The sequence below is a fragment of the Balaenoptera physalus genome (assembly GCF_965194825.1).
Source record: "Balaenoptera physalus genome assembly, chromosome: 2".
NCBI classification, from domain to species: domain Eukaryota; kingdom Metazoa; phylum Chordata; class Mammalia; order Artiodactyla; family Balaenopteridae; genus Balaenoptera; species Balaenoptera physalus.
In genome coordinates, this window is record NC_138883.1 from 2,080,060 (window position 1) to 2,098,597 (window position 18,538).

An 18,538-nucleotide genomic window follows, 5' to 3' on the forward strand; every position below is an offset into this window, starting at 1 on the left:
ATTGATAATTTAGTGTAAGAATGTTATGCCAGAAATAGCCACAGTCTGTTATAGGAGAGCAAAAGAGGAGGCCCTGACTCACACTGGGTCAGGATGGGTAGACAATGGCGTCAGGAAATACTTCCAAGAGGAGGTGGACGTTTGCAGATGATGGAGAAGGACGGACAGGCGGGCAGGGTCTGATAGCGTGACTTGTCTGGGCAGAGGGAACAGTTTGAAGAAAGGCATATAAGGCATCTTATCATCACGTGCTATGCTGGTTACAGCACATAGTATAAATCTTTGTGTGTTTTTCTAACTGTAGTTAACCAAATATTTTATTTTCAACATATTAATCTTTTAGGAAGAATAAACATTAACTTCTTTTTTTCTTTGTTTTCTTTGCCTTCTTAATCCTTAACCCTGTTGGGTTTCATCTCTATACATACTATTAAGAAAGAAAAAATAACACTACCCATTAGATTGTGACATGCCATCAGTTGTAAGATATATTGTGATTGCAAAGATATTAAAAAAAAGTGCATCTAGGATTAATACTTATGATATTTGTGTTGGAGATTCTTCAGTTTCTTTTAATCTAAGAAATACTTGCTAGAATAATGGTAGCAGTCCCATGCCTTCTCAGCTCCAATTTTAGGGGTTGCTCTAGGGAAGTATGTACCATCCAGGTCAATGCCAGCTTAATTTATCTCGAGAGCTGTTAAATCTGTCATGATTATAATGAAATTAGCTTTGATTGAGTAGTAGAGATTAGGGGAAATGGATTTTGCTAAGATTAGAAAAGATAGGGTTTACTAAAGACTATAAAATAGAATTAAAAACTGAAGTAATGTGTAGTGACTTTTGGCTAATTTATCTGGGAGTTCTTAGCTTTCAAAAATAAATGTTCAGACTCACAACTCTGCCATTCTGCCCCTCCTCCCCTTCCCCCATCATGTTGAACTTATTCACGAGCTGAAAAGTCTTGGTAATTCAAAAGTGTCCCCGAAGAGTGTCACGCCATGGTTCATTCTGACAGCAGGTTCCTAAAGAATTCTGCTTTCCGAGCAGAGAAGCACAAGCCATGCCTTTACGGGTGCCACTGTGTGCCCATGGTGGGCGATGAGCATGCGAGACTGGCTCTGGCCAGAGGCCCGGCTTCCAGAAGCAGATGGTTGTGTACACCTTCAGTAGCTCACAGTGTGGAGAACAAATCATGGATCCTGTAGTAGACACAAGGGGTACAGGATGAGGAATGAAAAGGCTGAAGAGCTGCGGAAAACAGGACCCACTCCTGGTTATTAGTGAAATGTAGTTACAGCACTTAAAGAGAAGATCATTTTAAAAAATATTCTCACTGATTTGAAATTTTGATTTATAAACTGTGGTTTGGGAAAACATATTATTAGATCTTAAAAAGCATAGGCTATGAGGGGACTTCCCTGGTGGTCCAGTGGCTAAGACTCTGCGCTCCCAATGCAGGGGGCCCGGATTTGATCCCCGGTCAAGGACCTAGATCCCACATGCCACAATGCAGATCCCGCGTGCTGTAACTAAGACCTGGCGCAGCCAAACAAACAAACAAATAAATAAATAAATAAATAAATTTAAAGCATAGGCTGTGAAATCACATGGGAAAGTATTTACCATTAGAAGTATAAAATAAATATGAGTAAACAAGAATAAAAATATATTCCAAGGGCTTCTCTGGTGGTGCAGTGGTTGAGAATCCGCCTGCCAATGCAGGGGACACGGGTTCGAGCCCTGGTCCGGGAAGATCCCACATGCCACGGAGCAACTAAGCCCGTGGGCCACAGCTACTGAGCCTGTGCTCTAGAGCCCACAAGCCACAACTACTGAAGCCCGCGTGCCTAGAGCCCATGCTCCGCAACAAGAGAAGCCACCGCAATGAGAAGCCCGCACACTGCAACAGAGTAACCCCTGCTCGCTGCAACTAGAGAAAGTCTGCGTGCAGCAACAAAGACCCAATGCAGCCAAAAATAAATAAATAAATAAATAAATTTATTTAAAAAAAAAATTACACTTGTTCTGATGAAACTGGTATAGCATTAAGGCCCTTCAGTTCTGGACTTGTTTGCACTGGATCCAGGAATTACCTATTTTATTCCAAATTCTATAGATTCTAGGCCATTTATGTTAGTATTTAAAAGACCCCCAACTTTTAAAGTTAAATTTCCTCTGTGGGTTAGTGAGCAGAAATAACTGTTTTATTTCTTATAAAAGAGAAATGTGTTTATAATATCCTAGAAGAACTGAAGGAAAAGTGCTTGTTTGTTGAACAGACTGGATGTATCTTACTTAGATCATGAGTAGTGTTTCCTCAGTTCTGTGGTATGGTGAAGGTTTTATATTTTGTCTGTCATTCGTGGAGTCGACCAGATTTCACAGTGCCTCCCATACATCAGATACTGATCAGGCAATGGGAACAAAAGATTCAAAAGTGAATTGCTTGGAGGCGCGTAGAGCCTAGTGTGATGTAATAAAGATGTGTGTGAAGAGCTACTGGATCACAAAGGAAGGAACATGTAGCCTCCCTGGTGAGAGGAGGTGGTGAAGGGAGGTTTTGCAAAGGTGGACGCATATGAGCTGAGTTTTGAAGGGTGAGTAGGAGTTTACAGGCAAACAGGAAGGGCACTGGGGCAGAGGGACAGCGGCCTGGAGAACTTGGACTTGAGGGAGCAAGGTTCATGGTGGGAAGGCACTAGGACTGGAAGGCTAGGAAGGTTGTGGGGAATCTTTTACCCGTGATAGGAGTTTGCAGTTTATCCTGTGGTCTAGGCTTTCTCGGAGGGCATTCTGTGGAAATCCAAGCCCCATAAGGGTCTCTGGGGGAGAAAAGTTAGAGATTCACATGAACATTACAATGTTAGACTCTTGAGTGCTCAGTAAAGAAACCAGTTTCCTGTTTATAAACCCGAAGAAATGTTTTGGGAAGGATTGCTATTAGGCAGTGCAGGGTTCCTGAATATTTTAAGCAAGGGAATGACTTCAACTGATTTAGGAAATTAACTGACGACAGTGAAGGGGTAGGTTGGAGTAAGGGGAGATTGGTGGCAAGAGAACAGTTCATAACTATTACTAGTTTTGGTAATAAAATCTGGCTGTCAGTATAGAGATGTTTAATCTCAAAATTTAGGAATTTAGGGCACTTCTAAGAAAAAAAATATTTTAACAATGAACTAAAATACTTAGTTGACAGCCAAGATTTTGAGAGGAGAATTTTGGGACAAATGCAAATTTTGTTTTTGACTTTGATCAAAGATTAAACAAATACTTTATAATACTGTCTGATCAAAGAAAATCTTGGGTTTAAATTTTACTTTAGGGGTAATGTTTTTTAAAAATCCCTTATGATACAATCTCTTGAGTTCTTAGATCAAAGTGGTAGGGTTTTTAAAAGATTTTTTTAAAATAATGCTGGACAATTTTTATTTTTTAATTTTTTGAATACATTATAATGTATCTTCATTTAAGGACCATTTTCATTTCTTTTACTGTGATATATTATTTCTTCAGTCAATTTTTAAAAATAAATTGGATTTTTGGTCTTTCTGGTACCAGTTTTTAGGAGCCCTTTATATATTGAGGAGATTGGCTTTTTATATGTAATATGAGTTGCAAATATTTTTCCCCGGTTTGTCTTTTTTGCTTTGTAAAAGATCCCTGTGTTTTATTACTTGAATATATCTTTTTCTGTGGTGTCTGGTTTTTGAGTCATAGGTAGAAAGGGCTCTGTACTCCAAGATTATAAAAAGAAATTTACCCAGTTTTAGTCTAGAATCTTTACAATTTTGTGATTTATATTTAAATATTTGATCTATTAGGAACTTATGCTTGTGTATGATGTGCAATATGAATCCATTTTTTTCCAGTTGGGTATTTTAATTGCTCAGGCATCATTCATTATATAGTCTTTTCCCTCCTCAGTTTTGAGATACCTGCTTCATCATTTACCATTTTCTGTTTCTGGACTTTATAATTTGTCCCATTGATCTATTTATGTGCTGGTGCCATACTGTTTTGAGGCTTTATAATATCTAGTAGTGCTAGTTTCCTTCTAATACTCCTTTTTTGTCATTTTCCTGACTTGTCTTACATTTTAATTTTTCTACATGAACTTTAGGATCAGCTTAACCTGTCCTGTAAGCATTCTGGCAGGGCAGAGTGGCAGTGGCGGAGTGGGGAGGTGGGGGGATCACTTTTAATTTACAGATTAATCTCTTTATTGATTGATGACTCTTAAGTTGTAGCTTTAATTTAATATTTCTCTTACAGATGATATTAACCGTGTTCTTGAGCAACAATGAACAGATTTTAACAGAAGTTCCTATAACACCAGAAACAACATGTCGGGATGTTGTAGAATTTTGCAAGGAACCTGGAGAAGGCAGTTGCCATTTAGCTGAAGTGTGGAGGGGAAATGGTATGTATTAGGCTCTATAAAGATGACTAAGTACATGAAATCCAGTGTTTATTGAATACAGAATGTTGTTCCTGGTTCTTTGTTATCTGAGGTAATAAGGAATTGAGTAAAGTAAAAACTATTCTATCGCATGAGGATAGGATGTTACAAATGCTTTTTGCAAAAAAGTGTGTTTTGTGATTTGACCCTCACCGTAGCCGTGTGGAAGAAGCTGGGAAAGCGGATCCGGTTCTCCTGTGAAGGCTTTCTGACATCACTACTGACCAAATGAGAGTTCTCTGTCCACTGAGACCTTAACAGTGTTTTGTTTGTTGCATGTCATGTTATTCATCTGCTTTTCTTTTCCCTATGATAACTTCACGAAGACAAAAACATTATCGTGTTCCCCTGTGTACAAAGCCTTTTAAATAGTAAGTGCTTCATAAATATTTGTTTATTAAGTTGAGAAGAGTTAATACTGGCTCTTATATTTAAGGATTTGTCAGCTAGCTGGGCAGAGATGATCAGTGTAGGTAATATAATTACCGAATACAGAAAATTCTGCAAAATAATGTGGACTCTCACGGAGGGGTGGAATTGAACTAGGATAGGATACACCGGGCGAGGGGAGCAATGTGAGGGAAGGACAAGAGAAGAGCATGGACAAGGCGTGCTCCTCAGACAGCACTGAGAGGAGGGGGCCCAGGAGGGTGGGAACTAGACTGGCAAGGCCACCTGCTCCGGCAGCGTGTGGAAGGAGGTAGCTGTGTGCATGGATGGATCTGAGTCAGGAAGCAAGAGAGTGGTCAGTTGGAACATGCTGTGTATGAGGTGGGCGTCCAGATGGATGTGTTTAAAGGACACTTAGGGATAATCAGTGAATTCTTACACTTCTTAAAAATAATTTTTTAATTGAGGTATAATTGACATACAACATCTTATTAGTTTGAAATGTACTACATGATTATTTGGTATTTGTATATGTTGTGAAACGATCACCACAGTAAGTCTAGTTAGCATCCGTTACTGTGCACAGTTACAGCATATTTTTTCTTGTGATGAGCACTTTTAAGGTCTACTCTCTTAGCAACTTCACATATGCAGTATGTTTTTTTTTTTAATTAATTTATTTTTGGCGGCATTGGGTCTTCGTTGCTGTGCACAGGCTTTCTCTAGTTGCAGCGAGTGGGGGCTACTCTTCATTGTAGTGCGCGGGCTTCTCATTGCGGTGGCTTCTCATTGCAGAACATGGGCTGTAGGCGCGCGGGCTTCAGTAGTTGTGGCATGCAGGCTCAGTAGTTGTGGCTCACAGGTTCTAGAGCACAGGCTCAGTAGTTGTTGCTCCGCAGCATGTAGGATCTTCCCGGACCAGGAATCGAACCCATGTCCCCCTGCATTGGCAGGCAGATTCTTAACCACTGCGCCACCAGGGAAGTCCCTGCAGTATGTATTATTAACTTTGGTCACCATGCTGTACATTACACCCCCAGTAAGAGTTCTTTATATATTGTAGATACAAGTCCCTTATTAGGTATATGATTTGTAAATATTTTCTTCCAAAGTCTTGTGCTTTTAATGTTATCCTTCAAATTCAGAGTAAAAACTTTAAGGACACATTGAGAGAAACTTGACTTTGATAAATGGTGGACTATTTACTAAAGTAGAAGTAAGAGGCCAGGTCCTCAGTTATCAGTCTGATACCAGCTACAGGAAGAGGGGTGTTAAGTAATTGCAGTTTTTAGAGGACTAATGTTAGAGCCTGGTCATTCCATCATTGTTTGCTCTTCTCTAGCCTCTTAGCACTCTTGCTTTTTGTGGCTTGCTATCACTTCTTATTCCTTATCTGCCTCTTATATTAGTCTGGGAGAGCCCCAGTGGTCCCTGGCCGCTTGAGTCACTCAGTTGGTGCAGTCCTTGGCTCCAGGGCCATCTGAAATCATAACCTGTGGTCTAGGCTCATCAGGAGTGAGGCCTGCCTCCTCGGAGCACAGAGGGCCACAGCCACTGCTCCCACTGTCTAGGGCAGTCCCTAGCACCCACGCACCTTTGCCTCTCGTCCCTTCCTTGAATCTCAGAGTGCGTTAAGGGTCCCTTCCCTTTGCTCCAGTACTGTCATTGTATTTATCAAAACATAATATAGTAGCTTTCATCTCTCTCTCTCTTATTGGAATAAAATTCCTGAAGGCAGGAACTTGTTTGTTCACCATCATACCCCCAGTGCCCAGCCTGTTTCTCATAATAGGCCCTGAGTAAACACTTAAATCATTGAGTAAATTGGAGCAGCAAAGCGAGATCTTGAAGAGATGGGGGTGGATGAGATTCAAAGGAAGGGGAAAAAGCACAGCCTTTCTCAGTCTTTTTTACCCCAGAGGAACCCTTAAGGTAATTTTCAGATTTTGGAGAACACTTTGCATAAAAATTACTGCATCCATAACACATGGTATACTCATGTCATCAGTATTCAGAAACATGATACTCCAATATAATTGTCAGTGCTTTTGAGAAGAGAGTATTTCTCTGTGGATCTGTGTATTAGTTTGCTCAGGCCGCCATAACAAAGTAACACAAACTGGGTGGCTTAAATAAGAGAAATTTATCTTTTCACAATTCTGGAGGCTAGAGGTCTGACTGAGATCAAGGTGTCAGCAAGGTTGGTTTCTCCTGAGGCCTCTCTCCTTGGCTTGTAGACAGCAGTCTTCTCCCTGTGTCCTTACATGGCCTTCTGTCTGTGTGTGTGTGTCCTAATCTCTTCTTAAAGGGACACCAGTCATTTGGATTAGGGCCCACCCTAATGACCTCATTTTAACTTATTACCTCTTTAAAGATCCTGTCTTCAAATAAGGTCACATTCTGAGGTACTAGGGGTTAAGACTTCAGCATATGAATTTGTGTGTGAAGGGACACAACCCAACCCATAACAATCTGTTAACTTGGCCAGCGTATTATCCTGATCTTTTTGTGGTTCCCTTCCTCACAGAGGATGTCAGCTCTAATGCAAATCAGGAGTGTAGGTAGGACCTTCAGTTTTTCTTTTTGTGAAATTTCCTACTTGATTTTCTTTTTGCCTTATCCAAGAATGGCTGAAAGTCTTATAGATTTCTCCATTACGTAAGATGCTAATGAGGTATAGTATGCTATTAATTCTACATGATATGTGTGGGGTAGTTTTGTTTTCACTTTAAAACAGAAATAACATTTTAGTTAACCCTTCTTATTTAAAAAAGGTAATGAAGCTTAGCTTGCTTTTCTTGAAGTTAGTCTTTAAAATTTTTTTATTTATAAAGGGAAACAAATTTTTTTCAATAACTGGCTTTAAGACAAAATTGGAGTTTTAACTTTATAAAATTATGTTCAGACTTGGTAGATATAAGTGAAGATTGTAAATTGATTTTAATTAATGTGAAAAAAATTTGTAAGCCAAAGCAATATGAATAAAAATATGGCCTAAGACACAATTTTATGTAAAACCAAGGGACATGATTAGGCTTAAACATGGGCCTCACAGCTATAAAACTACAATATACAAGTTCTTAAAAATCTTTTTTATAGGCCTATATCCATAAAAAGTGTTACTTTCAAAACTAAAAATATGGAATGATATTACTTCGTTAGTGTTCAATTTGTGCTTGCTTTTCGCTGTACAAATACTCAGTTCAGAGTTGAACTAAGCACACACAGATTTCATTTTCAACTGAGATGAGATGATTTATGTCCTTGCCCTTGATGTTGGTTGAATAGACAAAGCTTGCCTGCACATGTAGGAAGATGAAACGGCAGCAGCACAATGTGCGCTGCATTTCTATGAATGGTGGGGTTTTCTTCCTTACGGAAGTCTGGCACTTATCTAGGACTGAACAATAAATCACACCTTGAATGTATGATGAGGCTGCAGCTTGCACAGCTCTTTCTCTTGACTCAGTGTCAGGTTCTCAGGCTGAGCAGGAGGAGTCTCTCACCCAGCCACACTCTTGTGTTGAAAGGAGCCAAAATACTGTTCAATCTTGTCCTGCTCCTCTCCCACGTCAGGCGCTTTTCTGTGAGCCTTGGAACTTGCCGATATCCTTTCTCGCTTTCAAGCACAAGCGGCAGTGGGAACGTTTCAAGGTTTCCTTTTTTTTCCTTTTAATTGAGATAAAATTCACATAGCATAAAAATCCCCATTTTAGTGTACAACTTCGTGGTTTTTAGGACATTCTCAGTGTTATGCAACTATCTCCAAACTCTGTACCTCCCCATTCCTTCCTCCCCCAGCCCCTGGCAACCACTGTATTACTTTCTGGCTCTATGTATTTGACTATTTTAGGCATCTCATATAAATTGTATCATATAATATGTGACTTTTTAAAAAAACTATTTATTTTTAGTGTGTGATTTTTTATCTAGCTTTTTTCTCTTAGCATGTTTTCAGGATTCATCCATGTTGTAACATGTATCAATACTTAATTTCTTTTTTTGGCTGCAAATATCCATTGTATAATATACAACAGTTTATTTATCCTTTCATCAGTTAATGGACATTTGGGTTGTTTCCACTTTTTGGCTACTGTGAATATTGCTGCTGTGAACATTCGCATACAAGTGTTTGTGTGGGCTAGCTGTATTGTCAGCATGTCGTTGTCAAGCCTTTATACATCTGATTGCCACCTGTAACATTTTAATGGATAACAAGATTCAGCCAATTTGTTAATGTGTTTCTTTGAAAGAGTGGGAGGCATACTGCTTCATGATAAATATACTAAAGGACATTTTTTTCACTGTTCCTCATTTAATGTTGCAAAATTGCTTTTATGTTTACTTCGTTGTGTTTATATGTTACCTAAATTATTTCCCGTTCATGGTCTTGCTTTCATTTCATTAAAGTTAAAATTCAGTGCTTGTAATATCCTTGAATTCTAATATATATGTGTACATTTATTTTAAATTATTTTTATTCATTTTTTACTTTTGGTAGGAGTCATTTTGTTTATTTCTGGGAAAAGTAAGATTTTTTTGTTTGTTTGTTTTTTTCCTAGAGCGTCCCATACCCTTTGATTATATGATGTATGAACATCTTCAGAAGTGGGGGCCACGAAGGGAAGAAGTGAAATTCTTTCTTCGACATGAAGATTCCCCAACCGAGAGCAGTGAACAAGGTAGATAAGTGCTTTTTCCCCCATTTGCTAATTTTTGCCATAAAAGTTAATTTAAACATTAAATTAATTAAAATTAATTTAAGAATTAACAGGAATAAACATTAAATTATTCACATGATTTTCCCCCCTTCACTTACAAGTGGTGAGAGGGAGAGTTGGTATCTCACGGGGGTTTTTTGACTTCTGTTATTGCAGTCTATGATTATTTCACACTTTCAGCCTCCTCCTCAGGATCCTAAGTCAGTCACGTAATGCACTGAAACATGTAAGGGGACCTGCTGTTGAAAGGGATTGCTTTTGATAAATATCATATGGATGAAATCTCTAGATTTTAAGAATAAATGAAACCATGAAAGGATCATAAAAATTCTGGGAAATATATTTATATAGTATATATATGTGCATATATACACATATATGTATATGGAGAGAGAGAGAAAAACAAGAACAAGACCTAAGTGGGGAGTTCTCTGGTGGCCTAGTGGTTAGGATTGCGGGCTTTCACTGCCACAGCCTGGGTTCAGTCCCTGGTTGGGGAACTGAGATCCTGCAAGCTGCGCGGTGCGGCCAAAAAAAAAAAAAAAAAAAAGAACAAGGCCTAAGTGTAACTAACTCTAAACCATAATAGAAAAGACAAACCGAATTATTAAAACAAAAAAAACCTCTTTGCATGTCAGTAGCCACATTAAAGCAAGGTCAAAAGACAATATAAACTGGGAAACAGCATTTATAGCTCATATTGCAAAGGGCTAATTTCCTTTACATAAAATGATAAAAAAAATAGTAAAAAAAAAAAAAAATGGGCAAAATATACAAACCTGAAGTTCACAGAAAAGGAAATATTCATGACCCAGAAATATATGAAAAGAAGTTCAGCCTTACTCCTAATAAAAGAAATGTAGGAAAAACACTGAGATACTGTATTTCACGTGTCACGTGGCCAAGATTAGAACATTTAATAACACAGTGTTGGCAAGAATGCTGAGAAACAGGCAGCCTTCCACACTGTTGGCAGCTTCTGTAGAGGGCAGTTTGGTGGTATCTATTAAGCTTACAAAAGCATGAAACCTTTCACCCAGCAATCTCACTTTTGAGAATTTATCCTAAAGCTGTGTCTGCACACATACAAAATGACATCTACATAGTGTAGCTCATGGGCACTGCTGGTAGGAGCAGCCTTCAATGCCTCCAGGGGCGTTGGCTGAAGAAACCGGAGTACATCTGCTCTGTGCCCTGTCCGAAACCACTTCCTGCACTTGTCACTTGAATAAGCATAGTGTACACACGTGCTGCCTCCTGTGTAACAGAGATGAAAGAGTAATGACGTATTCTGTGTTGGCTTGTGTGTATGAAATATCTTTGGAACGATAAGTAAGAAACTGGTAACATGGCTAACCTGGGGGGAAGGCTGCTGGGTAGGGGAAGGAGGGAGGGAAAATTGGTCATTTATATCTTTTGGTTCATTTTGAATTTTTTAAAAAAATTTATTTATTTTATTTTTGGTTGCGTGGGTCTTCGTTGCGGTGCGCGGGCTTGTCACTGAGGTGGCTTCTCGTTGCAGAGCACGGGCTCTAGGCACACGGGCTTCAGTAGTTGTGGTGCACAGGCTCAGTAGTTGTGGCTCGTGGGCTGTAGAGCGCAGGCTTAGTAGTCGTGGTGCATGGGCCTAGTTGCTCCGCGGCATGTGGGATCTTCCTGGACCAGGGCTCGAACCCATGTCCCCTGCATTGGTAGGCGGATTCTGAACCACTGCGGTGCAGTGAAGCCTGTTTCCTTTTGAATTTTGAACCATAGGAATATACTACTTTTAAAAAAAAATTTTTATTGGAGTATAGTACATTTACAATGTTGTGTTAGTTTCAGGTATACAGCAAAATGAATCTATTATACATATACATATATCCACTCTTTTTTAGATTCTTTTCTCAAATAGGCCATTACAGAGTATTGAGTAGAGTTCCCTGTGCTGTACAGTAGATCCTGATTAGTCATCTGTTTTATATATAGCAGTGTGTATATGTCAATCCCAGTTTCCCATAAACTACTTATTTTTGAATTAAAATTTAAAATAAGGGAATCTTTTTTTTTGGAAAGCATATACACTGTGCAGTTAAGAAAGAAACCTTTGTTATTTAACAGTGATTATGGATTACTTCTGGTATTTAAAAAAAAATAAACAATGAAAGGACATCCTTTTGTAAAAAGAAGATTCTTTTATTACAAGTTATCCCTCTTTATTTATTTTTTGCCGAGCCACATGGCTTGTGGGATCTGAGTTCCCCGACCAGGGATTGAACCCGTGTCTTCTGCATTGGAAGCACAGAGTCTTAAGCACTGGACCGCCAGGGAAGTCCCTAGTTGTATTTTTTTATAATACCTATTTATTTATTTGGCTGCTTCAGGTCTTCGTTGCAGCGCGCGGGTTCCTCGTTGTAGCGCGCGGGCTTCTCTGTAGTGGTATGCAGGTTTTTCTGTCTCTAGTTGTGGTGCACGGGCTCCAGGGCGCATGGGCTCTATAGTTTGTGGCATGCAGGCTCTCTTGTTGAGGCGCACAAGCTCAGTAGTTGTGGCATGCGGGCTTAGTTGCCCCATGGCATGTGGGATCTTAGTTCCTTGACCAGGGATCAAACCTGCGTCCCCTGCATTAGAAGGCGGATTCTTTACCCCTGGGCCACCAAGGAAATCCCTGTATTTTTAATTAAAGGATATTTTGCCACTAGGATGAGCTACCGTCTGCTTTAAAATCATCTTCCTGTAGCTGTAAATATCATGCTGTTTTTCACAGTGCATCATTACTTCTGGTTTTTATTCCACTGGGTGTTGGTCATCTGGAGTCAGGAGACCAAGGCTCCAGGCGTAGCTCTTCATCCATTTCTACCTTAGAAAAGGGCCCTGCCTCTCTGGACGGACTCCTGAGGAGGATTAGACTAGCTGGCAGTTAAAGTGCTGTTCTAGTGCTAAGAACTTACTTTAACTCTCTACCTGAGTGCTCCAAATATTTATACCCTATACTCAAATTAGAAGTTTTATATTTTACTTTAATCATTATAATATATGTACATAACCCTTACTGTCCCAGGATGGTGGAGTGGGGGGAAGGTCTTATATTGTTCTCACTCTATAAAGTCTGGAAGCGTTAGGGATACTTGAGAGAACTGTCTGGAGTCACAAGGAAGGGGACAGCACTGACCTTCCAGTTGACGTTCATCGTCACACCGGATGCTGCTCAGTCTTGTTGTGCTCACGTGGCAAGTACTCCTGAGACAGTGGAAGAGCCGGGTGCTGGGCTGTGTGAGGTTAAGCAGACAATGCGTCCCAGGGGGATGGGGCTCGAGACGAGGGCCTTGAAGAGGGAGTCGGACCTGGAGGGGAGAGTACAGAGCTGCTGCGTTGAAGGCAGGGGACCAGGATGAAGGAGGCTCCGAGGGGAGTGGTGCCAGGGAGTACACCTTTCTCGACCCAGGCTGGTACAGAGGGTTGGTCAGGATTGGAAGAACCAAATTCATCACACGACTCTCATCACTTTTCACAACTTTCAGCAAAGTCCCTGCTTCCGTATTTAATACTCCTCAGCTTAGCTTTGATGGCATTTGTAATGGGACCCTGCCCATATCCTCAACCTGTCTCTTCTTTCTCTCTTCCACCATATTCTTTGTTGCATATGCATTCGCTGTCGTGCCCTAACTCACAGTTCCATCTTCCTCCAGCGGTGATGCTCCACCCTCCGCCCTTTTCCCTCTGCCTGTGCTTCTGCATGTTCTGCCTCTTTCTCAGAGCTCAAGAAGAAAGGTGGCAGGTAGAACAGCTCTCGTTGGGTGCTGTGTTCCATTTTATTTCTGTTCACTGAACTTCTCCTCCTGCTTATATTCTAATCAGCCAGAGGTGAAGATCCAAGACGCATGTTTCCTCTCTGCTCCCCACAGAGCTGAGGACAAGCCAGTTGTCACCGATATATATTGTTTAAAAGGAGTTACATTTGAGTTTTTATTGCCAATAGAACTATAAGGTATAACAAGAAGTAAAGGACAACCCTGACTTAAAAGAGTAGGAATTCTCTATATGGAAGCTAGAGGAGAGTGTGGAGGACATTTCCTTCAATCACCTTGTATACCTGGGGGAACAGAAGCTTAATGTGTAAAGTAACTCGGTGCAGGTCATGTGCAGAGTGTAAGCTAGAATCCGGGGGCTGCTGTGATGGAGTTTGGAGTGAGGGCTCCTGGGTTCAGCACCGGCCCTGCTGCTTACTCAGTTTGGACCTCGGGCAACTGACTTCACATCCCTGTGCCTCCGTTTCCTTATGTGCGGGGTACATTGGGTTGTGGTGGCAGTTAATGAGGTGTCCTGGCGAAGTGCTCACTAAATGTCAGCTCTTATTATTATTTTCTGTCTCCAGAATGCAGGATCATCAAGTTTCTTCTTTACCATCAAAGATTAAGTGGCACTTGATATAATTTCAATGTTATGTGTTTTATAGTATTCTAATTTGATGGTTTGCTGTTTGCAAGAGGCAGCAATGATAGAATATTAAATTAACCCAAGTACCTTATTTCTTAAAAATTCTAATAACTAAGAATTTAATTTACTCTGTAAACTGATAGATGCTATAGTCTAGGATGTGTGTATGCGTAATTTCTGCTAATAGGAAATATAATAGCTGTGATGAAATGGCTATTGTATATTATGCGACTGTGTTCGGTTGCATACTCTGTCATTCCCATTTGTTTAATCGCATTTTTCATTATCACCTCCCTAAGGGCCCTTTACTGGATATTGTATTCCTACTTGCCCCTGTCTTCCCCCTATCAGATGTACTGTATGTCTGTTTATGTACCCAGTAGCTTTGCTTTATACATAAAAAGAGTAAGATTTTTTTTTAAATAAATTTATTTATTTATTTATTTATTTTTGGCTGCGTTGGGTCTTCGTTGCTGTGCGCGGGCTTTCTCTAGTTGCGGCGAGCGGGGGCCACTCTTCGTTGCAGTGCATAGGCTTCTCATTGCAGTGGCTTCTCTTGTTGCGAAGCACGGGCTCTAGGCGCACGGGCTTCAGTAGTTGTGGCACGTGGGCTCAGTAGTTGGGGCTCGTGGGCTCTAGAGCGCAAGCTCAGTAGCTGTGGCGCATGGGCTTAGTTGCTCCGCCGCATGTGGGATCTTCCTGGAGCAGGGCTCTAACCCGTGTCCCCTGCATTGGCAGCCGGATTTGTAACCACTGCGCCACCAGGGAAGTCCAAGCTTTAATTTTTAATAAAAATTAATTGTGGTAAAATATACATAACGGAGAAGAAACTCTGAAGTCTAGCTGTGGGCAAAGAGGCACCACTGGAAGGTGTGCTTCTTCTCGGACCCTCCCTGCGGTCAGGGACGCTGCAGCTCCCACCCAGCCTCCAGTCTGGGGCGCAGAGTCACTCTCTGCACGGGGTGCAGCTGGTCGGAGGCTCAGAGCTGACCGGGAGGTAGCCTGTTCCAGCCAGCATTTCATCCAGGACCCAAGGGGGCTCCAGGAACCGGGAGGCGAAGGCCCAGGTCTGAGGACCGTGTCCTCAGGTCACAGAGCAGAGGAGGCCCAGGCAGTGCCCGGAGTCAAGGTGAGGTTGGCAGGGGACAGGCCGCCCAGGAGGAGCGCCCCTGTGAGGCCCGAGAGCACCCCTCAGAAGAAGACCTGCCCGTGGTCCCCGTCTGTCACCCCTGCCCACACTCCTGTTGGTGGCCCGACCCCAGTCAGCAGACCCCTGGTCCAGATGAGTGAGCTCCGCAAGCCTGAGGCAGACCTTCAGGACCCAGTCCAGGCCCAGGGCCTGGTGGAGGCGCGGCTGTTCGGGGCTGAGGGGCAGGAGGCTGCATGCCCCTCGTCTCCCTCCTCCCCAGTCCGCGCCCCCCCCAACCCAGGCCGAGTCCTTGTCCCAGGAGGCACTTCATGTGATGATGGCTGACCTGGTGGGGTTCCTGCTCCTCAAGTATCGCACCAAGGAGCCGACCACCGAGGCGGAAATGCTGAATATGGTCCTCAAAGACCATCGGGACCACTTCCCCGTGGTCTTCAGCCAAGCCTGCGAGCGCATGCAGCTGGTGTTTGGCGTGGACGTGAAGGAGGTGGACCCCCGCAAGCACACCTATGTCCTGGTCCCCACCCTGGGCCTCACCTGGGGTGCCATGCTGACCGATGGGCGGAGCGTGCCCAAGGCTGGCCTCCTGGTGATGCTTCTGGCTGTGATCCTCCTGGAAGGATCCTGCCTCTGAGGAGGAGGTCTGGGAAGCACTGAGCGTCATGCGGGTGTATGCAGGGAAGCAGCACTGCATCTGTGGGGAGCCCAGGGAGCTGCTCACCAAAGTGTGGGTGCAGGAGGGCTACCTGGAGTACCGGCAGGTGCCCCACAGCGACCCCGCCCACTACGAGTTCCTGTGGGGTCCCCGGGACCAACGTGGAGACCAGCAAGTGGCAGGTCCTGGAGCATCTGCTCAGGGTCAATAACTTGGATCCCAGGTCCTTCCCATCCCTGTGTGCAGAGGGTGTGAGCGATGAGGAAGAGGGGGCCTGAGCCAGAGCAGCAGCCAGGCTCCTTCCAGGCCCACGTCCAGCAGCTTCTCCCGTGGGGCAGGAAGGGAGGCTGATCCTCCACTGTGAGTTTGAAGAGGGAGCGGTCAGCCTTCTAAGCAGTGAGGGTCCGGGCGAGCTGGGGGAACCCGGTGTGCAGCATCTTTGGGTTCGTGTTGTGTATGAGGACATGGAATTTCATCTCTGTTTTCTTTAGGAATTCTTCAAATATTGTTCCTTTTAAAAGAAGGCTTAATAAGCTTCGGTATCTAAGTTTGTGAATGACATTGATCACACATGTATTTGCGCTAATTCAGTTCAATGACAAGAGTTCTGCTATTTTGTAAAACAAATTGTAAGATTCCCATATTATTTTGTGATCCTGAACAAGATAACATGGCATTGGAATATGAATCTCTTGGAAATGAGAAAGAACTTTAGAATAAAATTGATGGGGTCAAGAAAAAGAGAAATAAAAGTAAAAGTTAATTCTAAAAAAAATATATACACACACACACACACACACACATAACGTAAAATTTACCATCTTGACCATTTTCTAAGTGTTAGAAACTTTTTGATATAAAGCAATTTCAAAATTCTGAAATAGAATATTAGAAAAAATTTTCATTTAAACAACTTTATGTAAACAGGTTGATTATAAGACATTTTTTCAACTGTACTAATTTTTGAGTTGTCCAGCCTGGTATTTTATACTTGTGTTCAATAAATATTTGAATAAGTGAAGAAATGATAAAATATCGTTTTTCTAGTATGTCTTTTAGTAAGTTTGGCCTTCATTTCTCTAGGTGGCCGTCAGACCCAAGAGCAAAGAACTCAGAGAAATGTAATAAATGTACCTGGAGAAAAACGCACTGAAAATGGGGTAAGTAATAGTGAATTAAATTGAAAAATTTTAATTGCTTTTTATAGGTACTAATGAATTGGGATTATAATTTATTTTTAAAGAATTAATTTTGGGGTAGTGCTAACCGAAAACAATAAAACAGCCAGTTATTTTACCAGCAAAACAAGTTGATTTGGGAACAGTGAAGAATTGCAATTCAGGACCCGCAGCTCTGGACAACCACATCCCAGTCCTCTAAAGCAAGAGGAAACTCTTTTTTAGAGGAGAAGAGGAAGTTGGGAGGGGCTGCTGTCAACAAAAGGTCTGTTGAAGGAACCTGGGAGTTCGAAATATGGTGGCTTTACATTGGCTGAATTGTTGTCAGGCAAGGAGGAGATCGTTATTCCTGCTGCTGGTGGCAGTAGAGTGGTGTTACTTCCTCCGGGGATGCACAGTACGTCTCTTCCTGTTGGGATCTGCACCGGTGTCTAGTGGTATGTGTGTGAGAGCTCCCCGTCGTGGCTTCCCAACTCCATTTTCCTGAGGTTGCCCTTTATTTTCACAGAAGTTGTCATTTCTGTTGAATATTTCAAACATTTTTATGAAGTTACAAAGCGGCAGTCACTTGAGTGGTAATGGTTTTATCAATCCACACCATGGCCCATGCACTGGATGGTCTCAAGCAGAGCAGTGCCCTCCATGCCCATTACATGTTGCTGCCGACGGCATGTCCTGGAGCAGCAGCTGCGTGCCTCTGTGCTCATGACAGTGGCCTGTCCCCAGGAAGCAGATGGTCTAGTCTCTAGACTAAAAGATGGGCAGGCAGACTTGCTTTGTATCTTCAGTGTTGATGTCTTGATCCTTGTTTCAGGTCTTAAAAGACAAAGCAGCTGGTGGGTTGAAGTCTTCATAGGTGCCTCCAGGAAAGAGAACTTCCTTTATCATATGGTGTAGAGTTGGAGAATAGGCCTAACATTGATTATAGGTGAGGAACTTTATCTAAGTAGAAGGGTTCTTTTTTCTTTTTCTTTTTTTAATATTTATTTATTTTATTTGGTTGCACTGGGTCTTTGTTGCAGCAGGTGGGCTCCTTAGTTGTGGCTTGCAGCCTCCTTAGTTGTGGCACATGGGCTCCTTAGTGGTGGCATGCGTGTGGGATCTAGTTCCCTGACCAGGGATTGAACCTGGACCCCTGCATTGGGAGCACTGAGTCTTATCCACTGCACCACCAGGGAAGTCCTAAAGGGTTCTTTTTAAGAAATAACATGTTAAAAGAATGAGCAGAAATGAATGAATGAGAGTGAATGAATGAGAGAAGAAGGAAGAATGAGAAACTTCTACCATGGTCTTTTCTGGAAGTTTTAGTAATAAGTTTTCCAAATAATTTTCAGGCTGGAGAATTAGTTTCTTTTTCTGGCTCTGCCACTAACTAGGTGTATAGCCTTGGGCGGATCACCCCCTGGCATGTGCTTGGCACAGCTATACACTGGAAAAAGCACAGGCCTGGAGTGTGGAGGGCCCGTGCTCAGACACGGCTTCAGAACTTTCTAACAAGCTAAGTCTGAGCAAGTTACTTTGCCTCTGTACTTTCCAACTTGCTATTATTGACTTCCGATTTTATTTCTT

General features: G+C 42.1%; 1 protein-coding gene and 1 pseudogene across 5 annotated transcripts in view; both read left to right on the top strand.

Annotated features, from left to right (window-relative positions):
- The window catches only part of PPP1R13B (protein phosphatase 1 regulatory subunit 13B), an 85,435-nt gene that overhangs the window by 29,410 nt on the left and 37,487 nt on the right, over positions 1–18,538 (top strand). For all 4 annotated transcript variants that reach the window (XM_082450978.1, XM_082450979.1, XM_082450980.1 and 1 more), the window contains exons 2-4: positions 4,276–4,423; positions 9,415–9,534; positions 16,875–16,951. In XM_082450978.1, the coding sequence (XP_082307104.1) occupies positions 4,276–4,423; positions 9,415–9,534; positions 16,875–16,951 (345 nt within the window). The remainder of the gene's footprint in view (positions 1–4,275; positions 4,424–9,414; positions 9,535–16,874; positions 16,952–18,538) is intronic.
- LOC309655676 (melanoma-associated antigen 10 pseudogene) lies at positions 9,550–16,866 on the top strand (annotated as a pseudogene). The gene has a single exon. The product of its transcript is annotated as a melanoma-associated antigen 10 pseudogene (transcript).